General features: G+C 28.2%; 3 protein-coding genes, 1 long non-coding RNA gene and 1 other non-coding gene across 10 annotated transcripts in view; 1 reads left to right on the forward strand and 4 right to left on the reverse strand.

The window, feature by feature from the left end:
- The first annotated feature begins 235 nt into the window (after window positions 1–235).
- Window positions 236–4,606, forward strand: LOC725041 (leucine-rich repeat-containing protein 15). The gene is made up of 2 exons (XM_001120937.5): window positions 236–382; window positions 2,541–4,606. The coding sequence occupies exon 2, from the start codon at window positions 2,550–2,552 to the stop codon at window positions 4,428–4,430; it is 1,881 nt and encodes a 626-aa protein (XP_001120937.2). The 5' UTR covers window positions 236–382; window positions 2,541–2,549; the 3' UTR covers window positions 4,431–4,606.
- Window positions 4,607–11,503: 6,897 nt separating this feature from the next.
- LOC100578245 lies at window positions 11,504–13,002 on the reverse strand. 4 transcript variants are annotated; one of them, XM_006558597.3, is made up of 5 exons: window positions 12,756–13,002; window positions 12,495–12,658; window positions 12,195–12,378; window positions 11,981–12,114; window positions 11,504–11,830 (listed from the first exon to the last, which is right to left on the reverse strand). In XM_006558597.3, the coding sequence occupies exons 3-5, from the start codon at window positions 12,313–12,315 to the stop codon at window positions 11,669–11,671; spliced, it is 417 nt and encodes a 138-aa protein (XP_006558660.1). In that variant the 5' UTR covers window positions 12,316–12,378; window positions 12,495–12,658; window positions 12,756–13,002; the 3' UTR covers window positions 11,504–11,668. The 4 variants fall into 4 exon arrangements, with proteins under 4 accessions (XP_006558660.1, XP_003249336.1, XP_006558659.1 ...); XM_003249288.4 differs by having other exon boundaries at window positions 12,495–12,676; XM_006558596.3 differs by having other exon boundaries at window positions 12,495–12,695.
- Window positions 13,003–13,825: 823 nt separating this feature from the next.
- The window catches only part of LOC409852 (transcription factor SPT20 homolog), a 28,717-nt gene continuing 15,168 nt past the window's right edge, over window positions 13,826–27,374 (reverse strand). The window contains exons 3-9 of the mRNA XM_393342.7: window positions 17,546–17,779; window positions 17,111–17,286; window positions 16,713–17,010; window positions 15,996–16,517; window positions 15,591–15,812; window positions 14,783–15,050; window positions 13,826–14,565 (exon numbers count right to left, since the gene is read on the reverse strand). Of these exons, the coding sequence (XP_393342.3) occupies window positions 14,471–14,565; window positions 14,783–15,050; window positions 15,591–15,812; window positions 15,996–16,517; window positions 16,713–17,010; window positions 17,111–17,286; window positions 17,546–17,779 (1,815 nt within the window). The 3' untranslated portion in view covers window positions 13,826–14,470. The remainder of the gene's footprint in view (window positions 14,566–14,782; window positions 15,051–15,590; window positions 15,813–15,995; window positions 16,518–16,712; window positions 17,011–17,110; window positions 17,287–17,545; window positions 17,780–27,374) is intronic.
- On the reverse strand, window positions 15,158–15,239 carry TRNAL-AAG. The gene has a single exon. It is a non-coding gene; the product is annotated as a tRNA-Leu (tRNA).
- On the reverse strand, window positions 19,913–25,818 carry LOC102656644. 3 transcript variants are annotated; one of them, XR_003304345.1, is made up of 7 exons: window positions 24,248–25,818; window positions 24,024–24,165; window positions 22,313–22,799; window positions 21,853–22,242; window positions 20,987–21,214; window positions 20,805–20,879; window positions 19,913–20,698 (listed from the first exon to the last, which is right to left on the reverse strand). It is a non-coding gene; the product is annotated as an uncharacterized LOC102656644 (long non-coding RNA). The 3 variants fall into 3 exon arrangements; XR_003304344.1 differs by having other exon boundaries at window positions 22,313–22,475; window positions 22,572–22,799; window positions 24,024–25,818; XR_003304339.1 differs by having other exon boundaries at window positions 24,024–25,818.

Raw genomic sequence — 27,374 nt, forward strand, 5'->3', positions numbered from 1 at the left:
ATTTCATGACAGCCGATACGTGACGAGATTTCGCCTCTAATAGCTAACCACAGCCAGTTTTAACAGAAGTTCCATGAACTTGTTGTTTGCAGTTTCCTCTTTTTGTCCTTTTTACCACCACCTCCCACTCGAACCGTTCAATCGTCTTTACATATATCCAGGGTACGTGTGCGTACACGAGGATCTATGGAATCTTCGCGAACACACGCGAAATCCACAGGGTATAAAAGCTTGCAAGACCTGTTTTCGCGATTGCTCGTGTTCTAAGGAATCCTGTTGCGGGAGAGCCACGTCCTAGGGAGTGGACAGTTCAGGACAGTCCTTTTCGGTCTACAGTTCTAGGTACACCGTTTCAGGAATTCCCATTGCTCGCGTGACTAAGGTAAGGAAACGTATTATTGACAAGATCTTTCCTCCGTGATGTAACGTTGTTTGTTATGCTCAGTGGCTAAGTGAAATCTAAAATAGAAAAAAGATTATACGATTAGTAAATGTAAAATAGTTCATCGTTTAAAAAATTTGCATAAATCTTGACAAAATTTTTATTTCTGTAATGTAACATTTTTTTTTTGCTATGTTTAAGTAGTTAACTGCATTTTAAAATAGATAAATAGTATATAATTAATAAATGTATAATAGTTCATAATTTTAAGGATTTACATAAATCATTTAATCTCAATAAAAAAATATATTGATAAGGTCTTTTTTCTGTAATATAATTATTGTTATATTTAGTGATTAAATATATTCTAAAATAGATAAATAGATATATGATTAATAAATATATAATAGTTTATTTGGATAATCTAAATAAAAAAAAATCTAAATAACATATTATTGATGAATTGTTTTCTCTGTGATGTAAGATTGTTTAATTTTTCAATAATTATTATAAAATAGATAAATGATACATAGTTAAATAGTAATAAAATAATTTTAAAGATATTAATAGTTTACGTAATCGAGATTTAATCGTTGCATTCTTTTCTCTATGATGTAAATATTCTAAAATAAATAAATAATATACGATTAATGAAAATTATTTAAAGAATCTTGATAGTTCATGTGAATGAATTGGATTTTTTCTCCATGATGTAAAATTGTTTACTCACTATTTAATGATTAAGTCTAAAATAGACACAGTTGAGTAATAAATTATACATATTAGTTTGATAAAAGATTGGAGGTAACAGAATGTAATAGCATACTTGTACTAAATATATAATAGTTACTTTTTTTTAATTAAACTTATTTTCTTTCAATTAAAGTTTTTCAATTAATAGAGATGTCTTTTTTTCTTTTTACTCCATTTATCTGGAAATAAGAATTTTAATAATAATAAATTAATAATAATAATAATAATAATAAAATATTTATCATTTTAATATTTGGAATATCTTTTAGCAAAATTTAATATCATTCAAATTTTATTTTAACATATTTTCCGAACATTTTCAAGATATTTATTCAAATATTAATTATGTAGCTATCTAAAAAAACTGATTGTAATATTCATTTATAATATAATTACAGTCAAGGAATTTTATCAATAATATTTAATTCTTTTAATTAATTACTTAATTTTAAATTTCATCAATATAAATAAAATTAATATTCAGAATTAGATATTAATTTAATAAAATATAATTAGAATTATAATTAGAAAAAAAACTCTATCGTAAATAAATTTTATAATTCTAATTATAAATCCTTTAATACTTATTTTTCAATAGCAATTACAGCGTTTATCCCATCTTACCACCAGTCCTACTCGCGCCATTAAAAAAAACAGTCATTGAAAACAAATAAACAGGGCTTCATAACATTCGATTTTAAGAAGTAGTAGAACCGGTTATACTATGCATGCAGTGATGTAAGTTTCCTTCGGAACAAAGAATGAAGGGTTATGGCAATTTCGATAATATCATCATACCGATTAGATTTATAAATTCATCTAAAAAAAAATTATTATTTTTCAAATTTCGGAACATATTAAGCGTTCGTTTTCTCCTTTTCAATAAAGCTTCATGTCGGTGAAATTATTCAGTGTATATTCATTGTACGATGATTTAGCATATTCATGCACGTAACGTCTGAAATAAATTTTCACATTTTTGAAATAAAAGTGAAAAGGAATAGAATCTATAGTGAAATATCGATTAATTTTATAACTATTTTATTCTTCATCATTTTTATTGATTATTATATTAGCATTTAATTTCTTATCTGTATATAATTTTGTTTTACATTTTTTTCTTGTAAAACATAAAGATTTATACATTATTTATTCATTTCCATTATTCATCATTTACTCTTCTCTTTTGTTGATCGATGATTATCAAATCGTTATACAATGATTAATCTAGAAAAAGAAGAACTTTTTGAATTACATACATAGGTACATGTTTTGTTCTTATTTTTAGAAAAATTATAATTATAAAATACGTTACCAAAATTTAACCATCTATTTCTAAAGCACATCCATGTAACAAAATAATAAAATAAAACCGTAGAGACCATAAAAGTTACTTTTTCTCCAGGTATTTACGATGTTATTTACCATACTATTCCTTCCTTTGGTGGTTGCCGCGCCAACCCGTGAGAGTTACATCCTGGATATCGAGAATGGAACCCTGAGGAACGTCCTATTTCACAGCACACCCCTTGAGGAACTCGATTTATCTGGCTTAGGGATTCGTCACCTGGAAAAGAACGCCTTAGACAACGTATCCACGTTAAAATGGTTGAGCCTCGCCAACAATTCTCTCGAATCCCTACCAGAGTTCATGTTTTCCAATCTCTCGAATCTGGAGTACCTCTCCTTAGCGGAGAACAATTTGAAGAACCTGGAATACCTTTTCGTCCGCTTGGAGAAGCTTCGAGTGTTGAACATCTCTTGCAATCCCGTGCTACATCTTCGCAGAGGACATTTGTTCGGCCTCACGAAATCGACCACCATATTGATCGAGGGAAATAATCTTTGGAGCATAAGCACCGGTACGTTCACGAATTCGTTTCTGAAAGACGACGAGGAATTGAAGAATTTGGAGAAGATGAAAGCAGAGTTTACCATGATCCAGACGACAGAGAGTACGGAATCCGACATAGAATTAGCATCAGAGCGTAATGCGTTGAATGCTGATATGCCGACCTCGAAGAACAAGATATTGAAAGGTCAGAAGTTGAAGTTGTGCATGCCGAATAACATAGTCCTCTCTATAGAACCGTTGGAAAACAATTCGGTGGCGAATGGATGCTTGGAGATACCTGTGAACAAAGAAAAAAGATCTGTCAGTTTGCAAGGACTAGGAATCAAAGGATTTCACGAGAAGTGGTACCAGTTGCAATATCTTCCGATAATTTCCTTAGATCTGTCCAACAATGAGATCACCGAGATCACGAAAGAGTTGCTTAACGATCTTCCCGAAGATTTGATTTACGTGAATCTGAGGGGAAATAGAATCAGATGTATATGGAGCCAGGTGATCGAAAATAGACATTTAAAAATCTTGAATCTTAGCAATAATTTTTTGGAGAAGATCGAAGATGGTGCATTGGCCAAGACGAACCTAACCTCTCTGACGTTCTTCGAAAATCAATTGGAAAGCCTCTCGTTCGTTTCCAGTTTGCCCAGTACTCTGCAAGTCCTCGTATTGGCAAAAAATCGATTCTCCTCCATCCCTGGTGGAATATTCGTGAATCTGCCTAATCTGATTTATCTGAATTTGGTTAACAATCAGATCGAAAGACTTCAGAATGGTGTTTTTAACGGATTAGATTCGCTTCAGATTTTGATTATCACTAAAAACAGATTGGTGGAGATCGAACGTGATGCATTCAACGGTCTGAAGCAATTGACTACTTTGAATTTTTATCAAAATTCTTTGACAGAACTTCAAAAAGGAACTTTCTCGGGACTGGAAAATTTGAAAGATTTAAATTTAAGTTCGAATAAGTTACAAAAGATCACCGCAGATATGTTTGCAGACTTACCACAAAATTTGGGATATCTTCATATCGATTTCAACGAGATAAATAGTTTGGAAAAGGGAAGCTTCGTCAATGTTCCCAGATTCACGTTGTCTTTAACTGGAAATAAAATTTCAACCATCCCGAGTGGAACTTTCGATCTACCCACACTTAGAGATCTTTATTTAAATAATAACACTTTGACGATGATCGACGGTGACAGCTATGAAGGATTGCCTCAGTTGAAACATCTTCTGTTGATAGAAAATCAGATTAATGAGATACAAAAAGGTTCTTGCAAGAATTTAGCCAGCTTGAGTATATTGAACATCTCGAGGAATCCGATTCAGAAACTGCAAAATGGAGCCCTCTATGGATTGAGTTTGGCAAGAGGAAATTCTATATATATTTATGAAAATCAGCTAAAAGAGATCCAAGGTGCATTATTTGAGGATATCTAATGGAATGATTCATTAATGATTTGATTAATGACTTGTATATTCATTTATCTTAATTCTTATGATTTGTGTAAGAATTATAATTTGATATCGAAATATTGAGGTTAGGATATTCTTTCATACGAAAGGATTTCTTTTTGTGGTTTTGCTTTGAATACACAAGTAGATGTTTCTGATAGTTGATAGTTTCAAGTTTTTGCTGAGTTTCTAATATCTATATTAGAAAATATTTGTAATTATACATTGCTTTATACGTCTATAATCTTCATTGATCATCACTGTATGATGAATTATTTTTCGAAATATAAGAACTGTTTTTTTTTTAAATAAAAAAATATACAAATTTTTAAAGATCATTAATCGATTAATTTTATAATTATACTTAATCTAAGTATCTTCAAAATCTTTCTTAATATAAATTCTTTTATAATTATTAAATGGTAGCAAAGCAATTTTTGTAAACTATATAAATTTTTATATACTATAAAAAGTATATTGCTCTATATCTCATCTAATCCATAAAAAAAAATCAAAAAACAAATAATTAAAAAGAAATAACAATTTAATACCATATTAATTTCGATGAAACCAATCAAAAGACAATATAACCTAATTCGCTGATAGACGAACAACAGATTTCATTTCTATTGTGTAACACCTTAACGACATGATTCGTAATTAGATTTACAAACAATAGCTATACATCGAAACGATGGTAGCTTTGTATAATAATACATAAATCTTCAGATATAATCACATAAATTTAGTCTTAATTGCGCGTAAACCACTATAAAGAAGAGAAGCAATCTCATTGCAACGCCATCTTCGTTTAACGACGATCAAAGGCTTTCAAGTTCGGTGTACGTGTTCAGCCGTGAAAGGCAACTATTCGATGGTCATCACTGGTAATTTTCATAAACTGGTTACTCGGTGTATTCGCTTTCTCCCAAGAATACATTTAAGTGCGCTACATTGATAGACGTATTAAATGTAAACGCACTATAAAATATTGTGGTTTACGACCGGTTAACCTTGACTTCTATGAGAACTTAGAATCACAAAGTAGTGACCGGATTTTGAGGAAAATCGACACACTTCTCGTTTTCAATGTTTTGCTAAATGATCCGTGGGAACAGGAGCACAACATAGTTTGTTATTTGAATTTGATTAGAGATGGAATTGATTTTCATATTGTTAAATTCGAATTCAAAATTTTGTAAGATTTCAAAACCTAGGAACTCTTTAGAAAATGCTGATTTTATTTGTAAGTAAACAAAATTTTTTATTAGGTTAGGTTTCAAAGTTCAAGAAATCTATCTCTCAGATTTAACCTTACAATGATATATTGAAGTTTTTATTCATTTTCATTATATTATTGCAAAATTATTGCAAAATTAAAAATTTATGTAATTTTTTTCATACATCTAATTTAAAAATGTAAAATTTAAAAACGTAGTTGAAAATATACAACAATGAATTTTTTTAGAATTTATTATATTATGTAAACATAAATCTAAAAAAAATCTAATGTGCCATTCAAAAATTATTTGCATAATATTAATATGTAAAATATATGATAAATCTGAAAAGATCTTATATGTCATTTGATGGATTGAAGAAATAATACGCAAAATTAATACAATGATTGTAAAAATTGCAATACTATCATTATTATTCACATATTATATTATTACAATTATCAATGAATCAACAACAATATTCAGAAAAATTTCGTTTAAAAAACGATCACAAAACTTTTATGCAAAAGATAATACGATAAAAATTAATTCGAAATAATAACTTTCGAAATAATAACATGTTTCCTGCAATTAAAAAATTATATTTTTGAACAAAAGAAAAATTATCGTTAAACCTCAAAATCAAGATGTACTATTGTATTATTTGGATTATTATTACGATTTTTGATGGATCAACAACAATGGCGCAGAAATCTCGCTTGAAAAAGTTGTCAAAGTTTCTTCGTGAAAGAATGGATTCTGACAATATCATAATCACCATAATAAGCCAAGTTATTACAGGTAGATCTCTCTTCTGTCATTTCAATTGTTACAAAAAAAAGACAAAAATAGTACATATAGTTGCTATGGAAATCTCTATTTGAATATATTTACTTTGACTCTTATGCTTTATATTTAGTAATTATTATCTTTTATCTTCAAATATTCGAGACAATTCTAATAAAATATCTAATAAAAAATCTCTGTACTTAATAATCATGTAATTATTCTACATTTAGCATTTGCTCTTCTCAATCAATCAATTCAATTATCTATGATCAAAAATACTTGATCTTTCAAATTTAATTGTAAAAAAAAAATCTATTATATAATTGATACTTGAAGTCATAAAATATGATCAAGTATGAAGATTTCATTTTAATTAGAGAAAAAAGGAATCGTAGATTAATGATTATAATTATCATACATGAATATATTTTATATATTTTGAAGTATTACTTTATAACTCAAAATATTTCAATTTCTATAAATCAAAGTTATATTATCGATTCATATTTTTCTCATCATTTTTTTTTTTTTTTTTAATTAGTAAAAAGGAACTGATTTGTTCGTTCACATACCAACTGGCATTCGTTCCATGGCGAAGGTCCTGAGCAATTTCGTGGCACTGACATTGCACGCCCGTATATTTTCCACTTCCGGTTTAGTCAAGGTTTAGTCAACGGTAATCTTAAGGTTATCGAACTGATGTGTCTATCAGGACTACCATTTGATATCTCTTTGATATACATAAGTATATTATAACATTTCATGTATATATAGAAATTAGAGAAAATCTTTAACTAGTGATGGAATCGAGTATATAGTAAGTGAACATTGATTCAAATATTCTATAAGTATAGTGAATAGAAGATCTCTAGATTTGAATGTAAAATAAAATTATATTATAAACCAAATATTATTTTTAATTACAAGTGCAAAAATAAAAATGTAAGAATTTTTTTATGTGATGATTTATTATATTATGAGTTTAATTATCTATTTGTTGAATAAATATTTTCCAATGGATTTGAATTTTTTTTTAGGAAATTTATTATTATTATTACTTAATTTTATTAAAATTTAATTCGCAATTTCACAATCAACTATTATAAATTTTATGTATAATAAAATTTCAATTAAAATAAAAATTATCACTGTAATCAATATATATATGTATATGTACATATATATATCTATTTAGAGCATATTCACATGTATGGATAAGATTGGAAGAAATTAAGCGGAAGTAAAATATTGAAAATTAAGTAGGGCACCGAACTCGTGACTAAAGCACAGAAAAAAAAAAGAAAGGATGCCATCGAATCTCGAACGAACATTGGCCGGAGAAAATGTATAACTTCGCGGGAGAAAGGTCCAAAAGCCGGGTTCGTTGGCCTTCCTCTTCTTCCGAACATGAGTATGTAATGTCCATAAACCACCTCTTAGTGCGTAACATTCAAGATTTAATGCGAATGAAAGAAAGAAAGAAAAAAAATATATTTCATGAAGATAGATATTGATTGTAAATACTGCTAAATGTCAATTCAATTAAGAATCTTTGAAATATTTAAAATGTTTGAAATCAGATCAAATTGAATACCAAATTTCAATTATTCACGTATACATAGTTAATATGTTACATAGATTTAATCATAGAAAATTTTATGAAATATCTATTTTACGAGTTTGATTTTGATCTATTTTTCCACTATTCATAGTATATACATAGAACGATAAACAATTCTATTTTAAACAATTCACATGATTTCATCTTCTCGCGTGGGTGAGGTAAAAGTTCTTCCGCTGTTTCATGAATAAAAAATATCCTATCATTCCAGAGAGGCACAATGTGAAATTTGCATGATGGAAAATGCAATTAAGAATAGATCGAATCTGAAACAAAATATACAATAATGTTAAAAGTATGAAATAATTAAGAAATATAATGATAAATCAAATTGTAATTTTATCTGGAAGTAATCGAATTACCTTTTAGAAGTTGGTTAACCTCACTTTTGTCAATTTTCAATTGACAATTTTTCAATAAATACAAATTTCAATAAATTTTCAATATAATATTAATATTTAATTTTTGAAAGAATAAATGAATTATATAAATAATTTTATCTAAAAAAAAGAACTAATAAAAATAATTTTTTTTTTATTCATGTAATTAATTTGTTTAATTTAATTTAAGAAATCATATGTTAAACATCAATAAACTTAATTTTTAATTCCAAAATAATTAAATATCATTTAATATATTAATTTTAATGAATAAAAATATTATTTTAATTAAAAATATTAATTAAATTAAAAATAAAAATAAAATTTAATCCATAAAAAAATGTAACCTGTTTATTTATTTTAAATACATATAACATGAGCTTCCAACTTATGTATTGTGAACTTCAAGGAAATTGCAGGTTATTTGCCTACTGTCGTATTGTAAAGAGGTCGTATCTCAAAAAAAATTAAGAAACACTATACTGCATAATAATAGAACATTGACAAGGTGGTGATAATCAGAACGATTCAAAATGTGGTGTACAATTTTTTTATAGAATCGCATATGAAAAGTTGTCGTCCTTTAAATGTAACGCGAAACTGCTTGCAAAACTCTTATCCGGTATTTCTGTACCAGCAAAACTGGACTTCAGCTTAAATTACACCAGACATCATTCCGAGATCGTAATGCATGTTGAACATCTAATGAAATATACTTCCTACATTTATAGAATATATATATATATATATATTTCAATAACCAATATTACAAAATTCATTTTTGTAAAATTTTTGAATTTTGGCTTGTTACTTTGAAAATTTTTTCAGAAATTTTATAACAATCAAATATTAATTTTTGTAAACTTAAAAAAAATATAAAGACAGCTCTTCATGTTTCAGCATGACATTACATGAAATTTTGCAATCACTTCCGCATTCTTTGATCGTGTACCGTGGTGTAGGATTACGACGAAAGAAAAATGTGAATTTTACGGTAATTAATTAGAAACAATGAAAACAGAGATATGATCGATCATATCATTAGCTATAGTTATATTTTAGCACTCTGTAAAAATTAATAACATGCAATATATTTTCATGTATGTTCATATATTACATACATTATACGTTTATAAATACGGTTTTAGATTAATATATCTATTTGTTACGAATATTAAATTAAATAATATATAGGTAAGATAAATAAAGCATGAAAAGCTATTTTCTACGAAACTATTTCATTATATTTATATATCGATATTTTCTTTTTAAATTAAATCATTTGCAGACTATCATTTAGAGTATTATTATTATTTCTCTATTATTTCTTTAAAAATTCCTAGAAAAAAAACTGAGAAAAAATGTAATTTTTCTACTCTGCAGAATAAAAATTTATATAAATATTCTTGTATTTAAAAAAATTAATATATCTTTCTGTTTAAAAAAATAAAATAAACTTTTATTTAATTAAATAAAATTAATAAATAATAATTTAATAAAAAAAAAATGTCGATATTTTCATTTATTTATAAATGAATGAAATTATTTATAAAATTAATTCATAAAATCAATTTCAAAAATGATTTTTATAAATTATTAAATTTGTTAAATTATAGTAAATATTTATATCAAGCAAATATACAATCTAATAACTAAGATAATAAAAATAAAGATAAATAAATATAATATTGTTATTTAATAACCAAAGGTATTATGAATAATTTTCTCTTATTAGAAATTTTTATTGTGATCAATTTTAAATTTTTTTAAATTCGAACTTTTATAGACGGTATTGTGTTTCTCCAAAAGAAACTTTTTCTGTCATCCTACACGCGAGTGAACCTACATAATGTCCCACGCTAGAATTACTTTCGAACTCATGTCTGAAAGTGAAATTGAATCATGTTGAATCGAATTTCGAAGAGTAGAATCGACAACCATAACGGAATCAATTTGTATTTCCCATCATTTGCATACATTATACTCATTTGGAAATACGAATTTAATCAGAAATATAAATTTTAATTAATAATTTTAATAATAATTAAAATATTTAATTGAAAAAAAATTAATACTGCAAGAATAAAAGAAATTAAAGTTTATTTTTCTAATAAGAAAAAAATTATTGAAAAGAAATATTAAAATATTAAAATATCCTATATCTTATCTTAATAAATCATTCATGAAGAGATTAAAAAAAATTTCATCATATATTAATGTAAATTTATAATTTATAATTACAATATAAAGTACAAAAATTATTATAAAATTTTAATGTAATTTAATTCGAAATAGTTTAAAAAAAATTGATTTTTGTTCAGAAACATACATATGAGATACAATATAGTATGACAAATTATTTTCCTAAAAACTGTAATAAAAATATATATAAACATATATATTTATGATTAATTTGTAATTAATGATTTTTGTATTTAATTTTATTTTTATGTTTATTCTTTTATTACATATGCATTAAATAAAATATGCCATTTAAAACTATATACAATAGTTAAGTTCATATCTGCAATATATATTTAAATATTATATTCAAATTCATTACATTCAAAATATATTTTCATAATTATAAATTACTTTTATAATTATTTAAAGGTCATTTTAGAATATTTTAAAATAATATACAATAAAAATTATGCAATGATAAAATTTCATCATTGTTAATTTAATCACATTTCATTATTGAATATTAACACATTGTATATATTTTAATTAAAATTATTTATATAATTTATATTAAAATTAATTCCATTTTTAATCTTTTATCTGAAATAATGAAGTAATCAAGTAAGTAATTTTTTTTAAAATATATTTAATATATAACACTTAACTGAAAAAATATTACGTACCATGTATTTTTTCTCTCTTTTTTCATAAAATTTTATTTTTATAATAAAATAAGATTTATAATAATATTAAATAAACATAGTAAATTATAAATCATCCTTACATCAAAATAAAATAGAAATATAGATCATAATGGCTGCAAATTGAGAAGCCATTTGGAATGTTTTTTCTTTATATATATACATATATATATGTGTGTAAAAAAAATGTTCTAATATTACTACCACAATATTTTTTGAAATATATTTTGTGATTTTGGCTGATAGATGGAAAACTGAATTAGATGTTGGTAGCAAATTAGCACAAAGTGCTATTCTACAAACACATCAACTACACTCAAGTAGATATTCACGGAGGTTGTGAATTATATCTGTTATTGTCATCTGGCAATATTAAATTAGATGCTGGTTCATCTTCAAATATGCCTTCATCTACCTCATCATCAGAAATGGTAAGTTCATCGAGATATTTATAACTATTACTTAGTTGACTGGATGGTACCACTTGTTCCTAAAAAAGAACATGCAAGAACAATTCAAGTGAATATACATCTAATATATACAACACTAATGAATATACATCACATACATAAAAGTAAAAGTATATATTATTAAACTTAAATTAAAAATAGATAATTATTATCATATTTATTAATTATACCTCAGATTCTGTACTTATATCTTGAAATGAAGTATCAACTTCATAATCAAATAAATCTTCTTCTGGTTCTTCTAATGGATGAACTGGTAATTGTGCAGAACCTTCGTTTAAATTCATAGTTACTTCTGGTTCTCCTATAAATTTACATAAATATATGCTAATTACTAATTATTTATTGAAAATAAAATTTATATTTCTTTGTATCTTTACTTACGAAGTGGATCATCTAAACGATTATCCAAATCAAGATATGCTGTTAACCTGTCGCTATTATTATTATTGTCATATCTACAGTGTATCAGATCATTATTATTCTGATTTTGTAATTCATCCATGTCTTCTGTTATTTCAGTTGATAGTACATTCAGATTGGATCGTCTATGAAATATCTATATATACTAAAAAAAAATTAATATGATTAATATAATCTGCAAAAATTGTATTATAGTATTGAATGTTGGGTGAAAAATCATGATCATGTAAGAAGCATTTAAACACGAATTAGAAAATTTACTTTGAATTGTTATAACTAGTTGTTGCAAGACAGCAACAAATATTTCGTGATGATGAGGATCTTGTAGATCCTTTTTCTTCTTCAAAATTCATCATTTTGAGCAGATGAGTCCGATTAGATTGACGATATCAGAATTCTTCGTCCTTCTGTTAAAACTCGTTAATCTATCACACAGTTTGTTTCTAAATAGAATTATGAAATCTAAAAATGTGCTACGTCATGACGATTATCGACATAATGTATTCTCTTAAACATGCTCACCTTCAATGATGATGACTTGTCCTTCTTTTAAATAGCGTGAAACGATATAAAATTTATTCAAAAACTTTTATAACCATTACAAACAAGAACTATAATGCAATAACGTTGAGACACTAAACAACCGCTCAGACGTCGTGAGCTAATAGGTTATACGCATGCTCCATTCGTGATTATAAGTAGCTGAATAATGTCATGTTCAATAACAGTTATTCAATTATTATTATTAGTTACTATTATTGTTATTTGTAATTTAAATTTAAATGTATTTAAAAACAATAATAATATTATTATTTTAATAATTTATTTATTCAAATTGGAAATATGTAAATAGATAAGATTAAAATATTTAATTGACCAATTGTATTTGTAAAATTTTGTTATTATAAGAATTCTAAAATCGCTTATCTTATAAAAATTTTGCACAAAAAATATCGATGTGTATTTTGTGAAATTCATTTATATTCAATAACAATATAAAAATATTAAAATATTAGTATTTTTAATTCAAACGCAATATTATAATAAAATATATATGTTTTACTAATCTATGTTAAAAGCTTTTTATTAAAAATATTTTTTGCGTATTCTTTTAAGATATTTTATAACGTATATATGATGATGACTAAAGAGTTTGTTTAAAAAAAAGAAATTAAACAACATATTCATAGGATACCGAGTCTAAACTAATAATTTTGTCACTTTATTGTCATGAAAAAAAAATATATATATATAAAATATAAATATATAATATATATATATATATAGTGTGTGTGTATATGTAATACAGAAAATACAGAAAATATCCATACCTTAAAAACAATTTAGGATAAATATAAAAATTCGGATATAAACATTGAGAAAAACGAGATTGCAAGTACAAAACAAGAACAATAACATACACGCTGAAAATTAAATTTTACGGAAGGATCTTTATAGGTTATTTTCATTTCTTTAAAAAAACAATCAATTAAAAATAACCATATAAAAATATAAATGTTAATTATAGAATTCAATAATACATAACGGTCATTGAAAAATATTATGAACTTGATTACTTAAAAAATTATTAGTTTCTTTTTTTTTCTTCTTTTTTAATGAGAATGAAAGAAATGATCACAGATTTATCCCTGTCTCCCATTTTCTTTCTACATGCGATTATATTACTAGGAGAAGAAATTATAATAACAAACCTCCCGTGAAAATGTGTTAATTTAAAAGAGTATCACTAATAATTGGGTCTTCTTCCCTTCAAACGTATATGTCTCTGTCGATATAAATGTCTATTTTCTACGATATTTTCTGAGCCACGTTTGCCTTTCTTCATTTATTATTTTATTTTATTTTATTTTATTTTTTTTTTTTTTTTTTTTTTTACTGTGATCTATAAATAGCCTAAATAAAATACATATATATATATATATATCCGTGGCTTTGCTGCTTCATAGCGATATAATACTACAAAACTTAACAAAACGCTTTTAATCTCTTCGACATACGTCCCATTTTATAAATCTTTTATAAATTGGTCTAGTTTACTTTCGTAAGATTTTTATAAAAGTGTAAAATTCAGAAAGAGAATCATTTGCTGGGATGGTAAAATGTTCTTTTGGATTATGGGAACTCGTCAAATATATTTCAAGATGCTTTTATTCTTTCTCGGGCATCCTCTTTGACTGGGACGATGGGAAATTCGATCCGATATGTTGTAACTGAAATTAACAAGCGCAATCACAAGCGCAACGACGCACACGCTTCTCACGGCGATGAGTGAATGCTTCTGGAATGGAACGCACTGAACGTGGTTGGACATCTATGAACAAAGTGAAAACAGTTTTACCTGTTAATATATGTATATAATTGTAAGATATATATCTAAAACCGTATAATACAAATTTATATCCCAATTTATTGAAATAAATTTTATTAATAAAAATGAAATTGAAAATTTATTTATAAAATAAATAAAAATTAAGATTATTAAAAACAAGAAAATAAAAGCATGAGAAATATAAAAATTATTTGCTCACAGTGTGGACGGCTTTCTTCTTCTTGTTCCTGTTGTTGCTGTTGTATTTGCTGTTGTATGTGCTGTTGTTGCATCATCATATGAGTTGTCTGTTGTTGTTGTTGCTGCTGTTGCTGTTGTTGCTGCTGTTGCTCTTGCTGTCTTTGCTCCGATTCTTGTTCAAGACTTTGACTATCAGAAACTTCAGCACGAGCCTCTACAGGTATTTCTAGAGATTCTACAGGTCTTAACGGTAGAGCGAATCTTGGGAAAGCATTACCTTCTACAACCTAAAAAATTAAAATAAATATCGATAAATTAGTCGCACATAAAAATTAAATTATAATATAAATTATAATTTCAAACTGAGAAAAAAAATGCAAAAAAAAAAAAATTATGGCAGCGGTGGGATTCGAACCCACGCCTCCGAAGAGACTGGTGCCTTAAACCAGCGCCTTAGACCGCTCGGCCACGCTACCGGTTGTTACTATGTTGAAAAAATGCTGATCCAGCGGTTCTCATTTGTTCTTATATAATACTTGTTATAATAAATATATATTTTAAATATTATATAACGCGAGCATTGTGAAATACGAAATTCGAAACCAAAATGCAATTATTTATTTATATATAAAAATGTACGAAATTCATGTAATACTAATAAAATGGCATGTTTACACTTTGTTCAGATTATATCAATTTAAACAATTTGAATTCAAGTAATTAAATCATTTTAGTATAAATATTATTATTTTACTTAAATGATATGAAATTTACGTCTAAAAATTATAAATTTTTTAGAAAAATAAATTAATTTGTTTCTTTTTAACCTGGCCAATTATAGTACGAATTTCCGCTGGTAAATTTCTTTCCTCCTCGCTGTCGTCCTCCGGCCCAGAGAAAGATTTCGCTTCCTGTTGTTCGGAACTATCCGATCGTTGACGACCCTCGACATTTCCATGTTCCAACAGATTTCGAACTTCGACGGGAAGTGGAAGTCCTATAGGAATAGGTTGAGCTCCTTCCGGGAATGGCTTGAATTCTTGAACATTCTGAACGAGATAAAATATACAATTATTTAAATATAATCTTTAAAATTACATTTAGCAAAACAATCTCACTTATGTAAATTTCATTTTTTGCAAGAAATGTTTATTTATGTTCTCTTCCCTTGATTTCCTTATTTTCTTATTTCCTCTTTATTACAAACATTGCAAATTTATTTAATTAATTACCTCACGGCGAGCACCTTCAGGTATTTGCATAGGTATCGGTCTTGCTTCGCCGGTGATATGCTGAATGATATTTTTGATTTCCAAAGGTACTTGTTGAATAATCCTTCGAATTTCGAACGGGATTCCTTGGAAAGGTGAACGTTGCGTCTCGGTAACTTGAGATTGCGATTGTGGTTGCGGCTGAGGCTGAGCTTGAGGCTGCATTTGAGGCTGCATCTGAGGTTGCATCTGAGGTTGCATCTGAGGTTGCATCTGAGGTTGTACCTGGAGTGGACGTTGCTCGGTTTGCGGGATCAACATATGAGGAATAATACGTTGCTCGTGAACCTGAGCTTCTGGTTGCGGTGCTGGGGGAGGCATCATAGCTGGTTCTTGCTCTTGGTTGTAAAGTCCAGATGTTTGCTCAATTTGTTGATACGTGAGTGGCACTTGTTGCGGTTCTTGGGGCATCGGTGGTCGCATACCTCTCATAGGATTCGCCGGGAAATGACGCAACTCGATGGGAATCCGACGTATCTCGACCTTGAATAAAATTATTCAATTACAATAATATTCAATTAATAAATCTTTCTTCTAAATCAATGTATTTTGAAGATATAATACTCGATGGAAGAACTTTAATTTATCTCTCAATATAATGTGAATTATTGACAAAAATTTCTTTTTCTTTTTGTCTTTTTGACTTTGTTCACAATTATTAACACAGAGAGTACTAACTTGAGGTCCCATCGCAGGAGCTTGTGGTCCCATCATGGGTGTTTGTGGTCCCATACGTGGAGGCCTCATTTCCATAGTTACTTGAGGGATATTTCGCAATTCTGGGGGAAGGACACCAGGTGGGATATGATTGAGTCCACGTGGATCGCTAAGTGGTAACTGTTGCATATCAGGAACTTGATACTGAGTGTGCACTTGATATTGATGGTAAGCTGGGTTCGGTTCCTGGGATTGAAGTGGTACTTGGACGGTTCCCAGAGGAATGATGATTGGCGTCAGCATTTCTTGATCTTGTTGCCTTAAAAATTACATTTTTTTTTAATCATACGTACAATTTTATTTGAATTTTTAATTTTTTTTTTCTTTTCGACTTTAATAATTTTTTATAATGTACGTACTCTTGATGAGGATTGCCAGATTCGCACAGGATAGCGACACGTTCTCCGCTCAATCTTTGGTAACGAGAATCAGTATTATTTTCAACATTATTGTTATTAGCACCGTCCATCACTTGATCGGCTCTTCGTCTTTCGACCACGCAAGAAACTCTGCTGCGTGCCTCTTGGATCAAGGTCTAAAAAAAAAAAATAACTGATAAGTTTTTATTTAAAAAAAAAAAATTTGTAAATTTTCTCCTCGAATTGAAAAAGAGTTGAGATGAACGTCATTTTTTTTTTTATTCTTAATTTCATTTTATCACGATTCAATAAAAATCTTTTCCAACTTTATATATACATATATAATAAAGTTGTATAAATTTCCATAAATTATCGAATTGCATAAAAGAAATATAAATTATGGAAATGTTATCCTGCGATATTTAATTAACTTACACCCGCGATTTCGTCGAAATCGAATTGTAGGGGAAGTTTAATATGCACGGGAGGAAATTCGTCGTCGTCGTAGTCATCGTCGTCATCGTCATGGTCACCGCTTTCGTTGTCCGACTTCGAATTATTCTCATTCTCCTTGTGAACTTTGACGTCCTTGGTGTCTGGCTCTGCCTCTTTCTTCGACGGTGTTTGCTCAGCGAGAGATTGTTGAACCTCTTTCGTATCGCTGGTATCCTGTGCAAAGATGAAATATTCTCTTTGAAATATCTCTTTTCATATATAGAGAGTGATAAGTATAAAAAATATTATTATATATTATATATATACGTTCATTAATTCTTGTAATAAAAACTTTTTAAAGAAAATTTTATCGATAACGTAAAATTAGTCGTTAATTTCGATATAAAAATATCCAACTCGTTATATCCATTTATAATACGGTATAATCTGTAACTCGTAAATTTTATACATATTATTAACATACCCAGGATTACGATACGCTATTTAATTATTTTCCGCTACTTTATTGCACTACGAACGATATAAATACACCACTAAGCAATTTGACCGTTTCTAACGTTTCATTTCAACATTAATAAATTTTTCATTACATTGATAATGATGTAAAATCAATTACCAATTGATTATAGAAAATTATTAGAATTGCAAAAAAAAAATGTTTGGATAATGGATTGAAGCGTACATAAAATCCAATTCAACGGTAGGTAAGTTATTATATCTCTAAACGAATTCAAAATTAGAATGTAAAAAGTTTCCTTTTGACGTACACTGTAAACACAAACGTTCCTGTCATCAGCGACATCTGCACAACCATCGCAGAATCAAAAGGCAGACGAAATAAGATACCATATTATTACTATTACAAAGAACGAATATTTTTAAAAGAAAAATAATAATAATAGCAAGCAATATCTCGGTATTATCTCGCTTTGTCACGACTATTTTTATTATTATCAGCGATAACAAACAAAATTCAATCAATAATGGTATAATTAAAAAAATATATACAACTAACGCAATTACACAACGCAATTGAATAATATAACCTAATAATGGGATAATCGAATTCGCTTCCCACGAATGTTTCTCCCCTCCCCAAGTTGCAAAAACTCGAAAGATGATCCTCGAGGAGAAGACCGCAAACCGGAGACCCGTATCAAGCTATTCCTCAAAGCTTCGAAAGTTAAATAAATATCGCCGTAGCAATCATCCGTTGATGCAACTCGTTTTCTTCCTGGTCGCGAGTGAAAGCGGACTCTCCTCGCGTTATCGCGCTGTAACCTCAGCGCCAGAACGATAGAAATCGAACGCGGGCCGAGGATGAGACGCTCGATTTAGCGGCCATCCGCGCGATTCTCGCTCAACAATCGAGGATTGTGCCGACATAATATTTAAAAAAAATTTTTTTTTTTAATATTCTTGTAATAACTTTGAAGCAAAGAAAACAATTGTGATCTTAATGATTCGATAATAACAATAGTAAGGATGTATATAATTAAATAAGAAGTAGAAAAAATATAGAGAAAAAACTTTTCTTCATTTTGAGATTTCGTTTTCGAATGTAATTGAAATAATTATTTTCTGATTAGATGTTAATCAATTAACCATTGTATTTCATTATTCGTACGAAAATGTAAACAAAAGATATAAAAAAAATTGAATCTGAAAATTATTAAACAAGATTCTTTGATTATATTATATGGATTTTTTCAAAGGCAAAGATTTAAGCGATACAATATTTTTCACATATAATGTAATCAATTATTAGATAATTTATTTGTATCCAATTGAAAATAATTAAGTTAATTTTGTAATTTTGAAAAGATTTGAAACATATTTTCCTTAAAAACGAAGCCTCAAAAGTTTCATTCTTATCTTTCCTTATCTTTTTCAGTTATATTACAAGAAAGTTTTGCATATTAGTAGTGGTACATGTATATTAACTAATTTCGATTGACCGATTACTGAAAGTCGAACGATTTCTACTATTTCTATGCTATCCAATTATGGAGAAAGGCAGTAACTGAAGAAAAATGAAGAAAAATATGAAACGAGCTTTTTTTTTTTTTTTCATATTTTTAGATACTCGTTAATATTTTGCTTTTATATTAAACAATAAAAATATATTTGTATCAATTTACGATTCGAATGGATTCTTCGTTTAAAGTTAACTTTCTCGAATTACATTTTAAATTAAAAAAAAAATTAAACACATTAATAAGTCATGTTCATTCATCGTATTCATAGTTGATTAATTTAAGTTTAATATTTATAATATAAAACGAATAATATTTATTCATTACTTATTCGCAATTAATTATAATTATTTGAATAATTTGAATAAACTTTGAATAATAAATTATTCGAGTAACTTATTAAAATAAACCATCACTGATTACATTGATTGCGTGTACAACATCGACATTTAAATTGCTAAATTCAATTTGTCAAGCCTACGAAATTGGATTACGAAGTACGTATTGTAGAAATATATTATGAAAAACGTGAAATACGTGTTTAACGATAGGAAGGAAGTTGCCTCTCGCGATACTTTCGAGAATCTAATTTGTGATCGGTCAGCAGGAAACCATTATCGTGCAAGAAACGTTAGTTGCATCAAGTTTCTGACGAGGCTCAACATTTCCAACAGTTTCTGACCGGGCGAAAGAGAGAAGGCCTCCTCCAAGTGACAACTTTCTAGAATATCGGTGAACGTAATGAAAGGAATGGCTACCGACCAGCTTCTGGTTGCAATTCTACACCGAGTCCAATAAACCTCGCTCTTCCATTCAATGCTATCGTTTGATCGAGCATTTTACGAGAAAGTTGTGACTGCTTTGTGCTTTTGTATCGTTTGAGTATCGTTTCTCAACTTGCATTCAGATTATTGCACGTTTATATATAAATTCAACATATTCTAAATATGTATAAATCACATAATGTTCCATTGTTAAACGCAAAATTAATTAACTCTTACAATTTTTCTTGCTCTGTATCCAATTCTTCAGCATTCAATTCTAATTCTTATTTATTCATAATTCACAGAAATGAATCTCATTGTGAAAATTTATATATGATAAATTTTGATAGAAGAATTATACAATATTTTCTTTCTTGCTGGAATAAAGAATGCTGCCAGAGGAATAAAAATATAAAAAATTAGAATCAATTATTTTTCCAATGTTTTAAATAATTCCAAAATGTAAATTAAAAAAATTTAATTTTCTTGATCACTTACATTATTCTTGAAATAATAAATAAATTTTGATAGAAGAATTATACAATATTTTCTCTCTTGCTGGAATAAAGAATGCTGCCAGAGGAATAAAAATATAAAAAAATTAGAATCAATTATTTTTCCAACGTTTTAAATAACTTCAAAATGTAAATTAAAAAAATTTAATTTTCTTAATCACTTACATTATTCTTTCCATATCATTAACCATCCATCGAAATCTTCCATGCAACACATCATGCGTATCTATTTCAATTTTACTTTCGAGCCGGTCGAAGAAACTGGGCCAGCTCGTAGAAATATACATTTCCAAAGTGTATAACTCGCGTGGAAAAGGAAATCGATTGGATTTCGCGATATTTTTTTTCGCGAAAGAAGAGGGGATACGAAGAAGAAATCGGCGTGCTGTGCGGCTGAAAAGAGAAGAAAAACACGAGTTCACGACCACAGGCTTTCTTTAGAAATCCTGGCCAATCCTTTCTTACGAGGCTGCCTATCAATTAGCGGTCCAATTATGACGGGTAATCAGTTAAACGACTATTGCACACTGTCAGAGTTTTGCATCGCAGGATACACGTTCTCGATAATGTGAATTCGCATGCCTTCTTCACCGCTTCGAAGATCGAAATCAACGGCACACTTTTCGATCTTGCACCGTTTCTTAATTAAATGTGACTGATTCTCATCGGTGTAATTTCAATTGTTTTAATGAGAATATTTTTCGTACCGACGTGAAAGTAAGAATTTTAATCACGAGTGCTGAATTTTTCATCAGTTGAAACGAATTAAACGAGATTTAATTGATATATATATATATATATATACACAATAAATAATATTTTAAATAAATTTGAAATAGTGAAATTGATCATTGGTCACTGAAAAAGAAAAAGTGCATACAGAATCGTATGAAATTTTTATCCGAAAGAACATTTTAACATAACCTAACCTATACAATGCTATAAGAATAATATAACCTGATCTAATATCAAAAAATATATTTAATGAATAGACGATATAAATAGATGTAAATAATTTAAATAATAGTTACATCGAGAAAAAGTGAAATTTAGAAGATTCTGCAATTCTGTGAAATTCCGTGAGAATTTTCTATCACTGTACAAACACGTGTTATAATAATGGAAATACACGGCGGCACGATGTCGAGATAGATGAAAATCGTTCTTGATAATTGATAAGGAGCAGTTTCTATCGTCAAAGTGATGCAGCATGCGAACACAATAGCTTGAGCACGACGAGTAACAATACAGTTAAGTTTGCAGAGAGAAAATCTTTTTAGAGAACATTCACCTTGTTGCCGATGCGTGCAACGGGCAACCCACTTTCCGTGTTGCGCCGTGTATACCTTTCCATCGAGAAAATAAAGCGCAGCATCTTCTCTGTACACTTTCGTATCGATGTAAAAATTCTGTTGAAAATTCTGGCGACGGAAAGGAAAGAATAATTTTTCGACAAAGGAAAATGAAAGGATAAATATATGTGTAACTTACTTTTTCAAAATTTAACGTTTCCGAATCGGTGTATCCATTGTTGCCGATATCGTGTTTAAGATCGACGAAACAGCGAAATTTTCACAACGAATTAATCGTTGAATTATTAACGTCAACTTTCAATGTACATTTGTAGAATGGCATTCGAATTCTTCTCAAGTCACTGGCGAAGCAGAAAATTAAAATTATCGTTGATTATTGGCAGAGGATCGAGTAAATACACGTGTACATACTGTACGTAGGTATATGTATACATAACCTTTTCTGAGAACTTTCACTTGTTAGCAGGAAAAGAGAATAGACGTTAATGCTCGAGGTATATAGTGTTTAACTTTCAACACGTGATTGATTAATTAGCATGTGCAAATTTTTTCTCTTTCAAGTCGCGTTTGTGAACAATGTGATATGAAATGAAAAGAGAAGAAAAGAAATTCTTCGGCAAAATTTTGAACCACAACACGTGTAATATTAACAAAATGTCCAAAATCTGCAATGAATCATATTTTTGTAAACATTTATTATTCGTTTTGTAAAACATTTCAATTTATGAATGTTAAAATAATACAAGATGGATATAGATGGATATAGTTTTCGGTTCGTTTAAGGCAGTTGATAGAAAGTAAGATCAATTTATGCGATTAGAATTGAAACAATCTAAAAATGTAATTTTATTTATGCGATTCTAATGCAAAATAACTATAAAACAGAAATTGAATGATGAAAAATTAATGAGATATACGTACAATTATACATATTTAAATTAAATATAATTTGGAAATAAATTTGGAAATAAAAATTCCTTGGATAAGAAATGAAAATAAAAAATAAGAATAATCAAATTTGTAAACATTCTAAAATTAAAAATTCTTGAATAATGCATTCCTCTGAATCCAAATATTATTTCCTTCCATAATTTTCATAAACAAAACAAAAAAATAAAACGAGAAATATATTTCTCAAAAAAATTACCGTTTCTTAAGATATATTACTCAATATTTCATACAAATAATAATTAAATCTCGTTAATTTTTTATACCAAGAACAATTTCATACTTCGCTAGTTTGAAATTAATTTTTTTTTTTCTCCTTTCCTCTCCTCCATAATTTCAATGTCGTTTAAAAGTCAAAACGGAAAAAAGAATTAAGAAATTTTCCACAGAAGAGTAAGATTTATAGTTAAAAAAAAAAAAAAAAAACGCTTGATATCTCGAGTATCGATTCATTATCCTTGATTATTTTTAGATTTTGAACACTTGTTACACCTTCTTTCTATTTTTTTTTTTTTTTTAACTATAACCAAAAGAACATCGATCGAACTTGTTCGACCGGTCCCATTATGGATCCTAAATGGAAATTTTCTACAAGTTTCGTTTTAAATCGACGATGATCGTCGTCCTTGCCTCACACACACACATACGCAAGAGTTTTTGCTCGCTCCGATTGGTCGTCCTCATTTTAACACCGTAACACGTGTACTTTTTATCACGTGTTAATAATAATCACCTCGTTTTCAATGTTCAACCTCGAGAAATTATGGCGCGCGGCCATTTAAAATGATTAAAGAGCGTGTAAAATTAGAATAATAACGATCTTAATTTAATAATAAATCTTCACATACGAATGCTAAATGCGATACGTTATTAATCATTATTATTATATACTGTATAATATCTAAATCGTATATGAATTTTTACAAAAGTTGTTTTTATACCTTTTAACGTTAACACCTCATTTTTTTCTTCCATCTTCAATTTTCAAGAAATAAAAATTCAAACTTGTGTTCCAATTTCGTCGGATCGTTCAAGTTGAACGATCTTCTATAAATCCTTGAAACGGAACGATGGCGAGATTTGCTAGTGGAAAAAAAGCAAAAAAGGTGATTTCCTGTTTCGCGTTAAAATCATTTGTACATCAAAGGAACGTAACCCGAATTACGTAATTCTTCGTTTGCTGTTCTCCTTGAACGCAGTTCCTAGCACCGGTGAGCACCGTTTCTGTGCGTTTCGTTCACCGCGCTTTACTCGCCTCTTTTCTTCACGATGGAGAATTAATTATCCTTTCCTTCCTACCGATATATTCTCCGCGTCGTCTTTTCACCGCATAGTATTTACTATTGAGAAGCGTCTGCCGGCAATTTACGAGCGGGAAGAGCGCATGCGCGTATCTCGAACACAAATGCGCAGACGCGTCTTCGAAACGATTAATCGATATCAGGTATTGAAATCTCCGGCGATCGATCGAACGCGCGACGTTGAATAATTGAATCTCGTCGCGCTCCATTAATTCACACGCCGTTTCCAAGAATAGACAAACCTTGATAAACTTAAGGTTTAAATTATTATTATTCGTATAAATTATTGCTACGATATCTTCTCATAAGAAACCAGTTTCCTACTTTATTTATCATTACATATAAGCAGTGCTATTTTGACCTATTCTTGAAACTCATTATCACACGTATATACGTATATATATAGTCGTAGTTCACGAGATGACTCAAACATTATACTTGTCCCCATTTTAATAGCAATTAAACGTCAATTATAGGCAATAAAATTGTAAAAGAAATGTATGTGAATGATCTAAAAAGGAATAATCGGATTTAGAACTCGATTCTAGCAATGACAAAAAAAACTAAATGAATTTTATTTCTCAAACAGTTATTATTACAATCATAAATACGGTATCCACTATAAGCAAATAAAAGTTCTGGAGGTTGCATGGATGCAATATAAGAAGGATAATTCCACGCTTTCTAGATCTCTCACTTTTTTAATCCACTTCGACTATTATTTTCACGAATATTAAAAGTGATTTAAATGAATCAGAAGCGTGGCTATTAAAGAGTCTAGAAAAAAAATTTTCCTCGAAAATCAAATTAACAATCAAAAGTACATACGTTTGTATAAATTATAACAAAAACTTGTTGCGAATCTCCTATCCTCTTACTCATCATCGTTATCATATACTTTCCAAATTAAAATATACAAAACGTACCATGCTTTCTTCCCCCGTTTATTCACGAAATATAAAACTTTACGATCTTTTCCAATTCTAATTACGATGAAACGTGTTCGATCGATAAAATCTCGATAAAATCGGCCGCGTTTGAAATCAGGTTTACGGATGAAAAAGTTTCGCTTGTAAAATCATGATAAATCACGGTAGTTCGTTATTTCATTCGTAATAATCCGTGAGTGAATAGCACAAAAGAAGGGTGTGACCGGCCACGATCCTTTCTTTCCGTCGAATGCCGTGAGAAGCGGTTCTTCTTCGTCGTCTCGTCATGAAAGGCGCGTTTTCAACGTTGCATTTAAAATTCATATCGGGGCTGTCCATGAACTAACCGGACATATTAAGCACTTGAGAACCGATCGATATGATTTGGCGACCGATTTCAACGCGAGAATAACAATGTTTCCATCGCGCCTTTTACGTAAAATTAATTATATAACAAATGATTAATTGAATATTATTCGAAAATGGAGCGAAATATAATTTCTTTATTTTTTGTGAGAAATTAAGAAAAAATTGTTTCGAGAAAAAAGAGATATTTTTATATATTGAAATACACAATGGAAATTATTAAATTCGATCTCGACTTTCTGCCTATCGATTTCTTTTCTTGATTTTTTTTTTTCCTTTTTTATAATTTAATTTGCATATTAAGTACTTGAGAAGCGATCGATATGATTTGGCGACCGATTTCAACGCGAGAATAACAATGTTTCCATCGCGCCTCTTACGTAAAAATTAATTATATAACAAATGATTAATTGAATATTATTCGAAAATGGAGTGAAATATAATTTCTTTATTTTTTGTGGGAAATTAAGAAAAAGTTGTTTCGAGAAAAAAGAGATATTTTTGTGTATTGAAATACAATGGAAATTATTAAATTCGATCTCGACTTTCTGCCTATCGATTTCTTTTCTTGATTTTTTTTTTTCTTTTTTATAATTTAATTTACATATTAAGCACTTGAGAAGCGATCGATATGATTTGGCGACCGATTTCAACGCGAGAATAACAATGTTTCCATCGCGCCTCTTACGTAAAATTAATTATATAACAAATGATTAATTGAAATAATGATTTATTCGAAAATGGAATGAAATATAATTTCTTTATTTTTTGTGGAAGAAAATTAAGAAAAAGTTGTTTCGAGAAAAAAGAGATATTTTTGTGTATTGAAATACACAATGGAAATTATAAAATAAAAACTCGATCTCGACTTTCCGCTTATCGATTTCTTTTCTTGGTTTTTTTTTTTCTTTCCTTTTTTTTTTTTTTTTTACCATTGAAAAATTCTTCGCAGCAGAGAAATAACCATTCCGCTTTCTCATTCGACTTTCACTTTCATTTTTAAACATACTTTTACCTGGCTTTTGCATCTCTTGCAACTGCACGATTATTCGAGCGTAATGTTCTTCGATATTTCTCAAGAAATCAATATTTAATCTTCGATCTTTTACGATATTGAACAAATGTTAAATATTGCCAGTGTTAATTATTCGCAAATTAAATAATTTATCTCATTTACGTTAATTAATTGTAAAAACCTGTGTGTAAAAAAAATTCGCACAAATTTTTAATTTTTAAAGATTCCACGAGAAACGCGATAAATTTATATTTGTTTGAAGGAGGGATAAATTTTAAAATTGTCATATTTATTCGAATTACTCGTCGTTTTCCATCTTCTTAAAAATATCAATTATATTTGCAACATTAATTTACACGAGTAAGTAATCATTGAATCTCGATGATTTAAAAATTTTCCAATTTACACGCTAAAATATTATATATATTTTCGTAATATATTTCTTAATAATTCCCAATATTAACAATTTATATTATTCATATATTCAAATTCATAATTTTATTAATTAGTATAAAATTTTAATAAATAAATTTAAATTAAATTATTAAATTTATAAGTATTTTTTAATTTTCTATTAATTTTATTAATTAAAAATAATATAAATATATGTATTATTGTTTTTTTTTTTATTATATTTATTTTTATTGAGAATAAAATATTTATATATATATAAATAAATAA

The sequence above is a fragment of the Apis mellifera genome, linkage group LG1 (genome assembly GCF_003254395.2).
Source record: "Apis mellifera strain DH4 linkage group LG1, Amel_HAv3.1, whole genome shotgun sequence".
Classification (NCBI taxonomy): domain Eukaryota; kingdom Metazoa; phylum Arthropoda; class Insecta; order Hymenoptera; family Apidae; genus Apis; species Apis mellifera.